This window comes from Chiloscyllium punctatum, chromosome 2, assembly GCF_047496795.1.
Source record: "Chiloscyllium punctatum isolate Juve2018m chromosome 2, sChiPun1.3, whole genome shotgun sequence".
Lineage (NCBI taxonomy): Eukaryota > Metazoa > Chordata > Chondrichthyes > Orectolobiformes > Hemiscylliidae > Chiloscyllium > Chiloscyllium punctatum.
In genome coordinates, this window is record NC_092740.1 from 95,052,014 (window position 1) to 95,069,727 (window position 17,714).

General features: G+C 43.5%; 1 protein-coding gene across 5 annotated transcripts in view; it reads left to right on the forward strand.

The window, feature by feature from the left end:
* The window catches only part of dapk1 (death-associated protein kinase 1), a 258,303-nt gene that overhangs the window by 100,096 nt on the left and 140,493 nt on the right, over positions 1-17,714 (forward strand). For 4 of the 5 annotated variants that reach the window (XM_072585888.1, XM_072585882.1, XM_072585887.1 and 1 more), the window contains exon 3: positions 3,562-3,783. In XM_072585888.1, coding sequence (XP_072441989.1) covers positions 3,562-3,783 — 222 coding nt within the window. Of the gene's footprint in view, positions 1-3,561; positions 3,784-17,714 lie in introns of those variants that run through there. The other variant, XM_072585897.1, reaches the window with a different exon arrangement.

Sequence of the window (17,714 nt, forward strand, 5' to 3'; positions counted from 1 at the left end):
AAGGCAGTAGAAGTCACCTACGCGGAAAGTGCATAGATGAGGGCGCACAAGGAACTCTAAAAGTCTGGATCCAAAGTTCTCCAAATCATATTTGCAAAATGATTGCTTTTCCCACAAGTGTGAGCCTAAGATGCCTTCTGCTTGTCGGATTGTCACTTTTCTGCACTCTTTGTAACAAAATATCAAGGACAAAGATGATGAAGTCCAGCATAAAATCAGGCAGCAGCGTCTCGTCTTCCTACTAGCATCTTGTCATCATTTCTATTTAATATTTTTGATAATTCCACACCTAAGTGAAGGATTCTACTTGCAATTTAATGAAAATTGTAGAACTGGATATCATAGAAGGATATTCCTGTGTCACCTGGATGCTAACTCCTTGGTGCAGCTTTTCCAATTAATCACATTCTTCTGGTCTTTGCCAAAGCTCTAGGTTATTTTCTCCCCTTCTCTCTCGAAATGCGTTTTAATCTGCAAATGTCATCCTTGGTGATTTGGACAGCAACCGTAAATCTATGATTTCTAGTGACCAGCTTCTGTCACTGGGAACAGTTTGGCTTTATTTACTTCACTTAAGCCTTCCATGATTTTGAAAACTTCTACCAGATCTCATCTTAACCCTGGCTTCTATAATCTGTCCAGAAAACTTAAGTTCTTTGTACCTGGTACCATTGGGATTCGTCTCTTCAGCACCCACCTCAGGGCATTAAGATTTTTCCTTGAAGCATCCTTTGGCTTTCTGTTCCTACAACTCCTTCAATTCTTGTTGCATCACCTAATTGTTACATTGCTACAAAAATAGTCACTCCACATTGTTCTTTAAATGTAATTTTATTTAAATTTAAAGAAAAATGTCGAGTGACCTGTTTTTGTAGGCCACTCCGCCTTGACATGCTGTGTTTCTCTAATCCAGATGTCTTAATTTTCATTGCTCCACTGTTAGAAGCCATGCCTTCTGTTGCCCACGCTGCAAGCTGTGGACTACCCATCCTACATCTCTCCACTTTTTTAATCCTCACTTTCCTTTTTTAAAATTCCTTAAAACTTGCCTCCTGACCTTAATAACTCCTGTGCAACTGCTATCATTTTAAAATGTCTCTGTGAAATGCCGTGCGGTGTTTAATTACATTTATGTCACATCTCTAATGTTGAAATCCCTTCTAATACTTTCTCTATGCCACAAAATTTGTGCTGTTCACTGGTTGATTTGTGCCTAATTTTCAATTTCCAAATCATTAGGATGTCACCACCTCAATGCTTCAATTTGGGCAGGGCCTTGTCACTTTCTGTTTCTCACTGTTGGATCATTATCAGCTCATTATAATACCAATAACGCTGCCTTGCTCAGGTGATGAATGGAGGTTTTGGCAATTAACTAGCTTGTCTGAGGCAAAAGAATTTTCTTCTTATTGTCTGTTATCTCCGTCTACGGAATTCCACTAGTTTAGATAGCTGATATCTGCCCTTTAAATTTGGTGAAGAAAATACAAAATAAATGTCATCATTGCATTTGCCTCCTTAACTACCAATTCAACCTGCAGGTTTACCTTGAGAGAATCTTGGACGAGAAGTCCCAAGTCTCTTTGCACTTCAGACTTCTGAACTTTCTCCCCATTGAGAAAATAATCCGTGCCTCTGTTGTTCTTACCAAAGTGCATGATCTCACATTTTCCTACATTGTACTCCATGTGCCACTTCTTTGCCCATTCTCCTAACCTGTCCAAATCTAGTGAGTTGCAAGGACCCAAACACTGATCTTTCTCATACCCAATACCTTGCAGCATTGTGTTGCATGTCACAAAAAGCATAATTCTATTAATGATTCTCCATAGAATAAATCAAAGTATAAGATCTTTAACCACCAATTGATAAACATGCCCAAATTTAATTTTGTCATTAAAGATAGGAGAATCCGAATATCCAGGCGTCTTATGTTTTTGCCTGTTTCTTATGCTGCCTATTCCTTAGCAGTTTTGTATTCACGCTGCCACTGCCCTTTAATCTTTTCTCGGCTTTCATTTTGCAAATTTATAGATGCTTTGATGATGTGAGAGGCAGATGTGAAATGTGTGGCAACATTCTGGGTGGAGGAGGGAGAAGATGAGTGACTGGGGTGAGGGTTCTCTGTTGGAGCCTGTGCTAGACCCTCTGTGTTGACTCGTGAGTTTTTTCCTACCAGTTATTTCACCTTGTTGCGAGGAGTAGAATCTGGAAATGCTGCCTCTGCTTGGAAAGGGGTGATCTAAATTCAAAACTAATCCAGGGGAACAAGATTTCAGTGAAAGGGACTCCCTAGAGCACTAGTGGAAGCAGTTAGTATTGATTCATTCACATGCATGTTAAATTTCTTCTGGTAATCATTGCTGCTGCATTTGTTGCAATGGAGGTTCACTTGCTGCAGATGTAGTTGCGGTTATTCTTGCAATACTCTTTGTACCGTCTGATTGGCTTGCTCTTTTTCTGTTGAGCAGTTCCTTTGTTTCCAAGCAGTTTTTCATGTAACTGGGCCCTGGCCTTTTTGCACTATTCTCACGTTTTGTCTTGTATCCTTTATTTCTATCACGATTCCCTCTGTTGTCTTTAACCACCTTCTATCTTTGATCAAAGCAGTTTATATATCATTCTATTTTCTTTGCTATCTTTTGTGCTGTACTTCTCCTTTGTACTTCTCCTACTCTCCTTTTTTCTTTTTTTTAGCCCAGTTTCACTAATATGTCCCATTTTTCAGATACTTCATTCCCAAAATTTAAAGTGGTTGATCGTTCTTGTAGGTATTGTCTGACCGCTTGGGTGGTTTTGTTTTATTTCCATCACCTCTGCAGTATTTTGCTTTTGTGTCTAATTATTTGAAACATGCAATCACCACAAAATATTGACTTAATTGATCATTTGGCCCTTCCTGCATTGCACATAACTCACCTCATCTGGGTGAAATAGCAGTCCTAGCGCTGAGTGAGAGAGCTCATCCTCCAGAGATGTTTATTGATTGCCTGTGTTATAGTTCAAGCAAATGACTTGTTTTAAATAAGCTACTGGTCTTTACAAAACCCTTTTGTGTTAACATGAGTGGCAGGACCTGAGTGGGAGATCATGAGATCAGGGAAGAGTTTGAATACATTGTTGATTTGAACTTTGTCCCTCCGCTTTTCCAGCTGAATATAGAGAATGTAAGGAGAGAAGATTTAAGAAAAGGGGTTTCATACCTATTTTACAGGATTAAAGCAACTCATGCATTTTCAAGTATACTCTAGCTTTATTGCTGTAATAGTAGGTCAGTCAGTGAATGTAGGTTTTGCCTGCTCAGCCATCTACTACTAAAATGTTGGGATGTTTAAGAAATAATTGTTCACTTTTTGAACTGTTAACCTGCAGAAGACCAGGAAGAACCTAAGTGACACAAAGGTTGGAGCATCTCCCTGAACCAATTAAAACTCTTATTGCTTGTGCAGCTTTACATAGGACATGTTATTTTGTTTCGCTGGCAAATGTATTTGATCCACAGTGTTTATAGTTCTTTCCGTTTTATTTACCTTCACGTTGTAACTCGACTTTTATTTCCAGTGGACAATTTGCAATAGTGAAAAAATGCACAGAGAAAAGCTCTGGAATGGGATATGCAGCGAAGTTTATCAAAAAACGCCGCTCAAAGTCGAGCCGCCGAGGAGTAAGCCGTGAAGATATCGAGAGAGAAGTCAACATCTTAAAGGAGATTCAGCATCCAAACATCATAACTCTGCATGATGTTTACGAGAACAAAACCGATGTGATCCTTATTCTTGAACTGTAAGTAAATCTTTGCGTCTTTATGTTGTCTGCCTTCAGTGTGAAAGTGTGCTGGAAATCATTTTCCACTTGTGTGGACCAATGCATTTTCCATGCACTGTGAATTGTAATTCGTCTAAGCTAATTGATGTAAAATGTGCAAATTGTGGATCAGCTTGGTGTGTTCTGAAGGATCCTATTCCTTTACCTCAAGAGGAAGGGGCAGTAAATGTGAAGCATTGGGCATACTCTGCTAGGTATGTTTTCTTGACATACATTAAGGTTGTGATATTTCAAATAAACATTCAGCAATTTCCATTTGGCTTTGGACCACTTTGTAAGCAACCTACGAACATTATAAATATTGTTTTCAGTGCATATACACTAGCAATGGAAGATAATTGTAACCTTCTTCACAAACCACTGTAAATAAAATTAACTTTAAACCACAAAAGTAATCAATAACATTCAATAGTACCTGTCTGCATTGTGAGCATCTGCCTGCCATAATTTCAGTTCCTTTGTTAATTCAGTAAAAGGAAATGGATTATAAAGAACTGAAATAAAATCAGCTTCCTTTATAGAGAACTTGATTTTTCTGTTTATGCACAATAAAGTAGAATCTTATTTACCTCCTTTCTTTTTGAGAGCTAGCCATTGGGGGTGGAACTGAGAAATAAGGGATGATCACATTTTTGAGATTGTACTATAGACACCCCCAGTAGTCAGTGGGAAATTGAGAAAATTTAAGGAGGTCTCAGTTGTCTTTAAGAATAATAGGGTGGTTATGGTAAGAGATTTTAACTTTCTAGACATAAACTGGGATTGCCATCGTGTTAAGGGTTTAGATGGAGAGGGGTATAAGTGTGAAAAAGAAGATTTTCTGATTCAGTATGTGTATATACCAAGCAGAGAAGGTGCAAAACTTGACCTACTCTTGGGAGGTAAGGCAGGGCAGGTGACTGAGGTGTCAGTGGGGGGACACTTTGGAGCCAGTGACCATAATTCCATTAGTTTTAAAATAGTGATGGAAAGGGATAGGCCAGATCTAAAAGTTAAAGTTCTATATTGGAGGAAGGCTAATTTTGATGGTATTAGGCTTTCAAAAGAACTTTCAAAAGTTGTTTGAGGGTGGATGTTTGCAGGTAAAGGGATGGCTGGAAAATGGGAAACCTTCAAAAATGAGATATCGAGAGCGTAGAGACAGTACATTTCTGTTATAGTGAAAAGCAAGGCTGGTAGGTGCAGGGAATGGTGGACAACTAGAGAATTTGAGATTTTAATTAAGAAAAAAGGGAGGCATATGTCAGGTATAGACAGCAGAGATTGAATGAATCCTTGGAGTATAAAAGCAGTAGGAGTATACACAAGAGAGAAGACAGGAGAGCAAAAAAGGGACGTGAGATAGCTTCAGCAAATAGAGTTAAGGATAATCCAAAGGGATTTTGTAAATACATTCATGACAAAAGGATAACTAGGGAAAGAATGATCAGCAAGGCAGCCTATGTGTGGAACACCAGGAGATGTTTTGCATTCATGTTTACTGTGAAGGAGGACATGGAAGATAGAAAATAGAACATAGAAAAATACAGCGCAGTACAGGCCCTTTGGCCCTCGATGTTGCGTCGATCCAAGCCCACCTAACCTACACTAGCCCACTATCCTCCATATGCCTATCCAATGCCCATTTAAATGCCCATAAAGAGGGAGAGTCCACCACTGCAACGGGCAGGGCATTCCATGAACTCACGACTCGCTGAGTAAAGAATCTACCCCTAACATCTGTCCTATACCTACCACCCCTTAATTTAAATCTATGGCCCCTTGTAATAGCTGACTCCATACGTGGAAAAAGGTTCTCATGGTCAACCCTATCTAAACCCCTAATCATCTTGTACACCTCTATCAAGTCACCCCAAACCTTCTTTTCTCCAGTGAAAACAGCCCCAAGTGCCTCAGCCTTTCCTCATATGATCTTCCTACCATACCAGGCAACATCCTGGTAAACCTCCTCTGCACCCGTTCCAGTGCCTCCACATCCTTCCTATAGTATGGCGACCAAAACTGCACACAATACTCCAGATGAGGCCGCACCAGAGTCTTATACAACTGCAACATGACCTCAGGACTCCGGAACTCAATTCCTCTACCAATAAAAGCCAGGATGCCATTTGCCTTCTTCACAGCACTATTTACCTGGGTGGCAACTTTCAGAGATCTGTGTACATGGACACCAAGATCCCTCTGCTCATCCACACTACCAAGTATCCGACAATTAGCCCAGTACCCCATCTTCTTGTTACTCTTACCAAAGTGAATCACTTCACACTTACCTACATTGAACTCCATTTGCCACCTTTCTGCCCAGCTCTGCAGCTTATCTATATCCAGCTGTAACCTGCCACATCCTTCCTCACTGTCAACAACTCCACCGACTTTCGTATCATCCGCAAACTTGCTCACCCAACCTTCTAGCCCCTCCTCCAGGTCATTTATAAAAATGACAAACAGCAATGGTCACAAAACAGATCCTTGCGGAACACCGCTAGTAACTGCACTCCAAGATGAACCTTTACCATCTGTCGTCTTCCAGCCAGCCAATTCCTAATCCAAATCTCCAACTCCCCCTCAATGCCATACCTCTGTATTTTTTGCAGTAGCCTACCATGGGGAACCTTATCAAACGCCTTACTAAAATCCATATACACCACACCTACCGCTTTACCCTCATCCACCTCCTTGGTCACCTTCTCAAAGAATTCAATAAGGTTTGTGAGGCATGACCTGCCCTTCACAAAACCATGCTGACTATCCTTGATCACATTATTCCTATCCAGATGTTCATAAATCCTATCCCTTACAATTCTCTCTAAGACTTTGCCCACAGCAGAAGTGAGACTCACCAGCCTATAGTTACTAGGGTTATCCCTACTCGAACAAGGGAACCACACTTGCTATCCTCCAGTCTTCTGGCACTATTCCTGTAGACAATGAGGACATAAAAATCAAGGCCAATGGCTCTGCAATCTCCTCCCTTGCTTCCCAGAGAATCCTAGGATAAATGCCATCAGGCCCAGGGGACTTATTTATTTTCACCCTTTCCAGAATTTCCAACACCTCTTCCCTACATACCTTAAAGCCATCCATTCTAATTAATTGTGACTCAATATTCACATCGGCAACAATGTCCTGTTCCTGAGTGAATACTGACGAAAAGTATTCATTCAGTGTCTCCCCAATCTCTTCAGCCTCCACACACAACTTCCCACTACTATCCTTCACTGGACCTATTCCTACCCTAGTCATTCTTTTATTCCTGACATACCTATAGAAAGCCTTTGGGTTTTCCCTTATCCTACCAACCAGGACCTTTCATGTCCCCTCCTTGCTGCTCTTAGCTCTCTCTATAGATCCTTCCTGGCTACCTTATAACTCTCAATCGCCCCAACTGAACCTTCACGCCTCATCTTTACATAGGCTGCCCTTTTCCCTTTAACAAGGGATTCCAATTCCTTATTAAACCATGGCTCCCTCACACGACCCTTTCCTCCCTGCCTGACAGGTACATACTTATCAAGGACACTCAATAGTTGCTCCTTGAACAAGCTCCACATATCAATTGCGCCCTTCCCTTGAAGCCTACTTTTCCAAGTCATGCATCCTAAGTCATGCCTCACCGCATCATAATTTCCCTGCCCCCAGCTATAAGTCTTGCCCTGCAGTGCACACTTATCCCTCTCCATCACTTGAATAAAAGTCACCGAATTGTGGTCACTGTCCCCAAAGTGCTCACCTACCTCCAATTCTAACACCTGGCCTGGTTCATTACCCAGAACCAAATCCAGTATGGCCTCACCTCTTGTTGGCCTATCTACATATTGTGTCAGGAAACCCTGCTGCACACATTGGACAAACACCGACCCATCTAACATACTCGAGCTATAGCTTTCCCAGTCAATATCTGGAAAGTTAAAGACCCCCATAACAATCACCCTATTACTTTCACTCTTCTCCTGAATCATCCTCGCAATCCTTTCTTCTACGTCTCTAGGACTATTAGGAGGCCTATAGAAAACTCCTAACAGGGTGACCTCACCTTTCCTTTTTCTAACCTCAGCCCAAGCTACCTCAGATGGCACGTCTTCATCCATCGTCCTTTCCACCGCTGTAATACTATCTTTGACAAGCAATGCCACACCTCCCCCTCTTTTGCCCCTCTGACCCTACTAAAACATTTAAACCATGGAACCTGCAACAACCAATCCAGTCCCTGTTCTACCCATGTCTCCGTAATAGCCACAACATTGAAATCCCAGGTACCAACCCACACTGCAAGTTCACCTACCTTATTTCGTATACTTCTTGCATTGAAGTATACACACTTCAAGCCACTTTCCTGTTTATAAGCACCCTCCTTTGAGATTGATGCCATGTTCCTAACCTCCCTACACTCCAGGTCCTGCACCCTAAAGCTACAGTCTAGGTTCCCATGCCCCTGCAGAGTTAGTTTAAACCCCCCCAAAGAGCACTAGCAAACCTCCCCCCAAGGATACTGGTGCCCCTCAGGTTCAGGTGTAGACCATCCTGTTTATAGAGGTCCCACCTTCCCCAGAAAGAACCCCAGTTATCCAGATACCGGAATCCCTCCCTCCTGCACCATCCCTGTAGCCACGCATTTAACTGTTCTCTCTCCCTATTCCTCGACTCTCTATCACATGGCATGGGTAACAAACCAGAGACAACATCTCTGTTTGTTCTAACTCTGAGCTTCCAACCTAGCTCCCTGAAAGCCTGCCTAACATCCTCAGCCCTCTTCCTACCTATGTCATTGGTGCCAATGTGGACCACTACTTCGGGCTGCTCCCCCTCCCCCTCCCCCTTAAGGACCCAGAAAACACAATGAGAGGCGTCACGTACCCTTGCACCTGGGAGGCAACATACCAAACGTGAGTCTCTCTCGCCCCCACAAAACCGTCTATGTGGGGAAATGTGGAGAATGTGGGGAAATAAATAGTGGCATCTTGAAAAATGTCCATATTACAGAGGAGTACGTTCTAGATGTTTTAAAATGCATAGAGGCAGATAAATCCCCAGGACCTGATCAGGTGTACCCTTGAACTCTGTGGAAAGCTAGGGAAGTGATTTTTGGGACCCTTGCTGACATATTTATAACCTCAATAGTCACAGGTATGGTGCAGAAAGACTAGAGGTTGGGTAATGTAGTGCCCCTATTTAAGAAAAGTGGTAATAACAAGTCAGGGAACTATAGACTGGTGAGCCTGACATCGGTGGTGGACACGTTGTTGGAGGGAATCCTGATGGACTCGATTTTCATGTATTTGAAAAGGCAAGGACTGATCAGGGATAGTCAACATGGCTTTGTGCATAGGAAATAATGTCTCACTAACTTATTTGAGTTTTTTTCTGAAGAAGTAACAGAGGATTGATGAGGCAGAGTAGTGCGCATGATCTGTATGGATTTCAGTCAGGCATTTGACAAGGTTCCTCATGGTAGACTGGTTAGCAAGGTTAGACCTCCTGGAGTACATGTCGAACTAGCCATTTAGATACAGAACTGGCTCGAAGGTAGAAGACAGAGTGGTGGTGGTGGAGGGTTGCCTTTCAGACTGGATGCTTGTTTCCAGTGGTGTGCCACGAGGATCGGTGCTCAGTCCACAGCTTTCCGTCATTTATATAAATGATTTGGATGTGAACACTGGATGTATAATTGCAGATAACCCCAAAATTGGAGGTGCACAGACAGCAAAGAAGGTTACCTCGGAGTACAATGGGGTCCTGATCAGAGGGGCCAGTGGGTCGAGGAGTTTCATTTAGACAAATGTGAGGTGCTGTATTTTGGAAAGGAAAATCAGGACAGGGCTTGTATACGTAATGGTAAGGTTATGGGGAGTGTTGCTGAACAAAGAGACCTTGGAGTACAGGTTCTGAGTACTTTCAAAGTGGAGTCGTAGGTAGATAGGATAGTGAAGATGGCATTTGATATGCTTTTCTTTATTGGTCAGTGCTTGGAGTATAGGAGTTAGGAGGTCATATTGCAGCAGTACAGGACATTGGTTAGGCCACTTTTTGGAATATAATGTGCAATTCTGGTCTCCCTCCGCATGGAAGAATGTTGTGAGACTTGACAGGTTCAGAAAAGATTTACAAGGATGGTGCCAGGGTGGAAGGGTTTGAGCTTCAGGGAGAGGCTGATTGGCTGGGGCTGTTTTTCCTGGAGCATTAAGAGGCTGAGGGGTGACCTTATGGAGGTTTATAAAACCATGCGGGTCATGGATAGGACGAATAGACAATGGCATTTCCCTGGGGTGAGGGAGTGCACAACTAGAGGGCATAGGTTTAGGGTGAGGGGGGGAAAGATATAGAAGGGACCTAAAGGGCAACATTTTTCATGTAGAGAGTGGTGCATTTATGGAATAAGCTGCCGGGGAAGTAGTGGAGGCTAGTACATTTATAACATTTAAAAGACTTCTGAATGTGTACATGAATAGGAAGGGTTTGGAGGGATATGGGCCGGGTGCTGGCAAATGGGAGAAGATTAGTTTAGGATATCTGGTCGGCATGGACGAGTTCAATCTAAGGGTCTGTTTCTGTGCTGTACACCTCTGATATTATGGCAATATATCTCTCAACATGTTTCAAAAATTCATCCTGTACCGTATCTATAGGGAACAATTGTTGTAATGAGTTTATGGAGTTCTGAAGCAGTTGCTGTAAATTAGATAATGCACTTTATCTCGACGTGCTGCTTTTCTTCTTGTTTGTCTGTTATTATTTATGTAAATTGGATAGTTTTCTTCAATGATACATATAGTTGAGTTTCTATTTTCAGGTGAGTAACAGTCTCACTAAAACACTGATCAGTATGGTTAAACTTTTATACCTCCTCCTGGCACTTTGTATAATTCGCAATGACAGGAGCACGTTAACAGCTCAAAATAGGAAATGAAATGGTTTCTAAATCTGTAAGATTCTCTACTGGATTGGTTCTCAAAATGAATTGCAGAATTGCTACAGCACAAAAGACTATTTGCCCCATTCTGTCAGTGCTGGCTCTCCAAATGGACATCTAACTTCGCATCATGCTCCTGCATTCTCCCCTTGATAGGACACTTTTTTTCCTTTTTAGCTAGCTATCTAGTTCCTTTCTAAATGCTATGAATGAGCTTACCTCCATCACACACTCAGAAAGACCTGAGGGTATTTCCAATCCTAAACTTGCATTAAATGCAAATGTTTTTCCTCGCATCACTTTTGCTATACAGGTGTGCTATATGTTGATAGAGAAACGAAAACTTCACAATACAGAGTAAAAACAGAAGAATGGCAGAATGCATCTATGTGACACTAAATGCTACAGTCTTATCAAAGTCTACAGCGTGGAAACAGACCCTTCAGTCAAACTCATTCATGCCAACCAGATATCATAATTCATCTAGTCCCATTTGCCAGCATTTGGCCCATATCCCTCTCAACCCTTCCTATCTATATACCCAGCTAGATGCCTTTTAAATGTTGTAATTGTACCAGCCTCCACCACTTCCTCTGGCAGCTCATTCCATATACGCATCACCCTCTGTATGAAAACGTTGCCCCTTAGGTCCTTTTCAAATCTCACCTTATGCCTATGCCATCTAGTTTGGTACTCCCCTACCCTGGGAAAATGGCCTTGACTATTCACCCTATCCATGCCCCTCATGATTTTATAAACCTCTATAAGGTCACCCCCTCAGCCTCGAACACTCCAGGGGAAAAAGCCCCAGCCTATTAAACCTCTCCTTATGGCTAAACCCTCCATCTCTTTCAACATCCTTGTAAATATTTTTTGAACCCTTTCAAGTTTCATAACATCCTTCCTATAGCAGAGAGACCAGAATTACATCCAATATTCTAATAGTGGCCTAACCAACATCCTGTACAGCTGCAACATGACCTCCAAACTCCTTTACACGGTGCACTGACCAATAAAGGCAAGCATACCAATGCCGCCTTCACTATCCTGTCAACTGCGACTCTGCTTTTAAATAACTATTAACCTGCAACTCCGGTCTCTTGGTTCAGCAACATTCTCGAGGAAACTGCCATTAACTGTATACGTCCTGCCCTTGTTTACCTTTCCAAAATGCAGCACCTCCCATTAATCTAAGTTAAACTTCATCTGCCACTCCAGCCTTACTGAAATCCATATAGATCACATCCATTGCTCTTCCCTCATCAGTGCTCTTCATTACTACTTCAAAAACTCAATCAAATTAGTGAGACATGATTTCCCACGCACAAAGCTATGTTGACTATCCTTAATCATTCTTTGCCTTTCCAAATACATGTAAACCCTGTCTCTCAGGATTTCCTCCAATAACTTGCCCACCACCAATTTCAGGCTCGCCAGTCTATAGTTCCCTGGCTTTTCCTTACTACGTTTCTTAAAAAATGGCACCACAGTAGCCAACCTCCAGTCTTATGGCACCTCACCTGTGACTATCGATGATCCAAATATCTCAGCAAGGGGCCCAGCAATCACTTCCCTAGTTACCCACGGAGGTCAAGGGTGCACCTGCTCAAGTCCTGAGGATTTATCCACTTTTTTGCATTTTAAAACATCCAGCACCATCACCTCCGTAATATGGACATTTTTCAAGATGTCTCCTATAACTATCTGGACTACACCTCCTTCAACCCAGTATCCTGCATGAACTCCATCCCGTTCTCCCAATTCCTCTGCTGCATCTGCTTAAATGAGGAGACATTCCACTCCCAAGCATCACAGATACCTACCTATTTTGAACAACATGTTTGTCCTCCTCCTGTCATCCAGACAGCCCTCTACCGCACCACCTCCATTCCACAATCCACTGCTCTAACCACCCCTCCCCTCAAACATAATGAAGTCAGGTCCCCATTGTCCTCACCTACCACCCCACCAGTCTCTACATCTAATGTATCATCCTTAAACATCTCCATCAACTCCAATTAGACCCCACCACCAAGAACATCTTCCCCTATCCATCCCTCTGTGCCTTCTACATGGGCCATTTCCTTTGCCAATCCTTGGTTCGCACCACGCATTTTTGAAGGCTTCCCATTTCCAGCCATCCCTTTACCTGCAAATATAAGGCATCTGGAAAGGTATATGTATAGGAAAGGTTTGGAGGGATATATGCCAGGTGCTGGCAGTGGGATTAGATTGGGTTGGGATATCTGGTCGACATGGACGAGTTGGACCGAAGGGTCTGTTTCCAAGCTGTGCATCTCTATGACTCTGACATCAGCCCCCACCGAACTTTTCAAAGTTCTTCAGGCAGCATCCAAGGAGCAGGAGAATCGACGTTTCGGGCATAAGCCCTTCTTCAGGAATGAGGAGAGTGTGCCAAGCAGGCTAAGATAAAAGGTAGGGAGGAGGGACTTGGGGGAGGGGCGTTGGAAGTGCGATAGGTGGAAGGAGGTTAAGGTGAGGGTGATAGACTGGAGTGGGGGTGGGGGCGGAGAGGTCAGGAAGAAGATTGCAGGTTAGGAAGGTGGTGCTGAGTTCGAGGGTTGGGATTGAGACCAGGTGGGGGGAGGGGAAATGAGGAAACTGGAGAAATCTGAGTTCATCCCTTGTGGTTGGAGGGTTCCTAGGCGGAAGATGAGGCGCTCTTCCTCCAGCCGTCGTGTTGCTATGGTCTGGCGATGGAGTCCAAGGACCTGCATGTCCTTGGTGGAGTGGGAGGGGGAGTTGAAGTGTTGAGCCACAGGGTGGTTGGGTTGGTTGGTCCGGGTGTCCCAGAGGTGTTCTCTGAAACGTTCTGCAAGTAGGCGGCCTGTCTCCCCAATATAGAGGAGGCCACATCGGGTGCAGCGGATGCAGTAAATGATGTGTGTGGAGCTGCAGGTGGATTTGTGGTGGATATGGAAGGATCCCTTGGGGCCTTGGAGAGGAGTAAGGAGGGAGGTGTGGGCGCAAGTTTTGCATTTCTTCTGGTTGCAGGGGAAGATGCCGGGAGTGGAGGTTGGGTTGGTGGGGGGTGTGGGCCTGACAAGGGAGTCACGGAGGGAGTGGTCCTTTCAGAATGCTGATAGGGGAGGGGAGGGAAACATATCCCTGGTGGTAGGGTCCGTTTGGAGGTGGTGGAAAGGACGACGGATGATATGATGTATATGGAGGTTGGTGGGGTGGTAGGTGAGGACCAGTGGGGTTCTGTCCTGGTGGCGATTGGAGGGGCGGGGCTCAAGGGCAGAGGAGCAGGAAGTGGAGGAGATGCGGTGGAGAGCATCATGGATCACGTCTGGGGGGAAATTGCGGTCTTTGAAGAAGGAGGCCATCTGGGTTGTTCGGTATTGGAACTGGTCCTCCTGGGAGCAGATGCGGCGGAGACAAAGGATTTGGGAATATGGGATGGTGTTTTTACAGGGGGCAGGGTGGGAGGAGGTGTAGTCTAAGTAGCTGTGGGAGTCGGTCGGTTTATAGTAAATGTCCGTGTTGATTCGGTTGCCAGAGATAGAACTGGAGGGGTCTAGGAAAGGGAGGGAGCAGTCTGAGACGGTCCAGGTAAATTTGAGGCCGGGGTGGAAGGTGTTGGTAAAGTGGACGAACTGTTCAACCTCCTCGTGAGAGCATGAGGCAGCGCCGATACAGTCATTGATGTAGCGGAGGAAAAGGTGGGGGGTGGTGCCAGTGTAGCTGCGGAACTTCAACTCCCCCTCCCACTCCACCAAGGACATTCAGGTCCTTGGACTCCTCCATTGCCAGACCATAGCAACATGACGGCTGGAGGAAGAGTGCCTCATCTTCCGCCTAGGAACCCTCCAACCACAAGGGATGAACTCAGATTTCTCCAGTTTCCTCATTTTCCCCTCCCCCCAACCTTATCTCAGTCCCAACCCTCGAATCAGCACCACCTTCCTAACCTGCAATCTTCTTCCTGACCTCTCCGCCCCCACCCTCACTCCGGCCTATCACCCTCACCTTAACCTCCTTCCACCTATTGCATTTCCAACACCCCTCCCCCAAGTCCCTCCTCCCTACCTTTTATCTTAGCCTGCTTGGCACACTCTCCTCATTCCTGAAGAAGGGCTCATGCCCGAAACGTCGATTCTCCTGCTCCTTGGATGCTGCCTGACCTGCTGCGCTTTTCCAGCAACACATTTTCAGCTCTGATCTCCAGCATCTGCAGTCCTCACTTTCTCCTTTTTGAAAGTTCTTGCCTAATATCATAAAAATTGGCCTTCCTCTAATTTAGAACTTCCGCTTTTGATCTGATCTATCCTTTCCATCACTATTTTAAAACTAATAAAATTATGGTTGCTGGCCCCAAAGTGCTCCCCCACTGACACATCAGTCTCCTGCCCTGCCTTATTTTCCAAGAGTAGGTCAAGTTTACCTTCTCTAATAGGTAAGCCGCATACTGAATCAGAAAATTTTCTTGTACACACTTAACAAATTCCTCTCCATCTAAACCCTTAACACTACGGAAATCCCAGTCCATGTTTGGAAAGTTAAAATCACCCTATTATTCTTACAGATAACTAAGGTTGCCTTAAAAATTTGTTTCTCAATTTCCCACTGACTATACAATCCCAATAAAGGGATCATCCCTTTCTTATTCTCAGTTCCACACAACTAACTTCTCTAGATGTATTCCCAGGGATATCCTCCCCAAGTACAGCTGTAATGTTATCCCTTATCAAAAACGCCACTGCCCCTTCTTCTTTCTTGCCCATCCCACCCTTTTTTTTTAACCCTTCCTGTAGCATTTATATGCTGGAACATTAAGCGGCCAGTCCTGTCCATCCCTGAGCCACATCTCTGTAATTGCTATGATATTCCAGTCCCATGTTCCTAACCATGTCCTGAGTTCATCTGTCTTTCCTGATATGCCTCTTGAATTACTAAAAATACAGTTTAATTATCAGTCATTCCTTATTCTCTGCTTTGTTCCTGCCTGCCCTGACTGTTTGACTCACTCCTTTTCCCATTGTACCAGTTTCAGCTTGATCTTTCCTCATCTTACTCGTTTAAATCTTCCCACGCAGCGCTCGCAAATCTCCCTGCCAGTATATTATTCCCCTTCCAATTCAGATGCAATCTTCCTTCTTGTATAGGTCTATTCTACCCCATAAGAGATTCCAATGATCCAAAAATGTGACCCCTTCTCCCCTGTACCAGCTCCTCAGCCACACATCATCTGGTGTATCCTCCTATTCCTGCCCGCACTATCTCATTGCACTGGGAGTAATCTAGATATTACTACATTCGAGGACCTCCTTTTTAAATTTTTTTGTTAAACTTTTTATTTTCTCCCTTCAAAATCTCATTCTTTTCCCTTCCTATGTCATTAGTTCAAATGTGTACAACAACCTCTTGCTGATCCCTCTCCTATTGCATATGTTCTGCACCCTCTCCAAGATATCCTTGATCCTGGCACTAGGGAGGCAACACACCATTCTGATTTTTCACTGCCAGCCGCAGAAATACCTGTCTGTGCCTCTGACTTGAGAGTCCCCTATCACAATCGATCACTTGGAACTTGAGGTACCCCTCATTATATTAAAGCCATTTTCAGTACCAGAAACTTGGTTGTTCTTTTTACATTCCCCTGAGAATCTATCATCCCCGACATTTTCCAAAACAGCATACTTGTTTGAGATGAGGATAGCCATAGGAGATTCCTGTATTACCTGCCTCCTTCTCGTGCCTTTTTTGGAGCTGCCCCAGCTACCTGACAGTATCTGCAGTTTTCCTCACTTTCTATAACTGCCATCTATCATACCCCAGCTCTTGTAAATTCCTTATTACCTCTAACTGCAGCTTCACCCGATCCATGTGATTTAATAGGATTCGCGACCAAAGATGCTTCCTGCAGACATAATTATCAGTAACGTGGAAACTCTCCCTAAGCTCTGACATCTGACAGGAAGAGCACATCACTCTACTAAAAGTATTCTTTGCTCCTTCACAATCTGCAGACCTAGAAAATAGCATGGTCTAATTGCTCTAAAAAAATATTGCTCCAGAATAACTTAGCACCTGTGTTATATTTTTTTTTAATTTAATCGAGATTAAATTAGAAAGATCTTCCTAAAACACATAAAAAAAACCCAATCCTATTCACTACTGTAGATTTACAGCAAGGTTACACTTAAAATGTATGCACTTACCTGTTCCTGTGCTGTGAGCTCTCCCACACAGGTTCCTCCCAGGTCAGCTATGAATTTCACTGTTTGTTAAATTTCCTTGATGCACTCTGACGTCCCAAAATACTTGAACTCAAGCATCAAAGGCAGTAACTGTGCAGATTCACCATTGTGTCAGACAATAGTGTAGATTTCTTTCACTGACCATGTGGTCTCTGCCTTTTGTCTGTCCTCTTCTCTTTTTTAAAGTGCTGTTGTTTTGATTTTTTTCCCCCAAAGTTCCAAACCAATGCAATTGTTTATAAAACCATAATTGCTGCTTCTGGAATTTGAGGAAATCAGCTCCAACACCAAAAATACCTCCAAAAAAGGAACAGCTTTTACAGCCACAATTTTTTTCCCATCCTCCATCTTGGATTACTCTGATTCCTCTATGATTCTCTTTACTAACTCACTCACAAGCGTTCTATGTTTACTATACTGCGTTTCCATTCAAACATTCATAAAACCGCATTTTTGCAGTTGTCTTACTAGATAAACTAAATTAAGTGTCCCTTCCGACCCATTAATATTTCTTTACACCTTTCAATTCTTATCGACCCCACGCTAAAAGCAGTGTTTGAACCTGTTTCTGTATCAAAGGCTACCCTTGAATAAGTGTTAATACTGTAACCTCCTCTGAACAATGCCACCCCGCCATTGCATCTCCATAACTCACTTAGAAAGATGATTATATTAATTAGCCCGTAGCAACAGTCTCTCAGGACCTGACTGGATTGCAGAACATCAATTTTCCCCATCAGCAAGTTCCTACAGTCTGC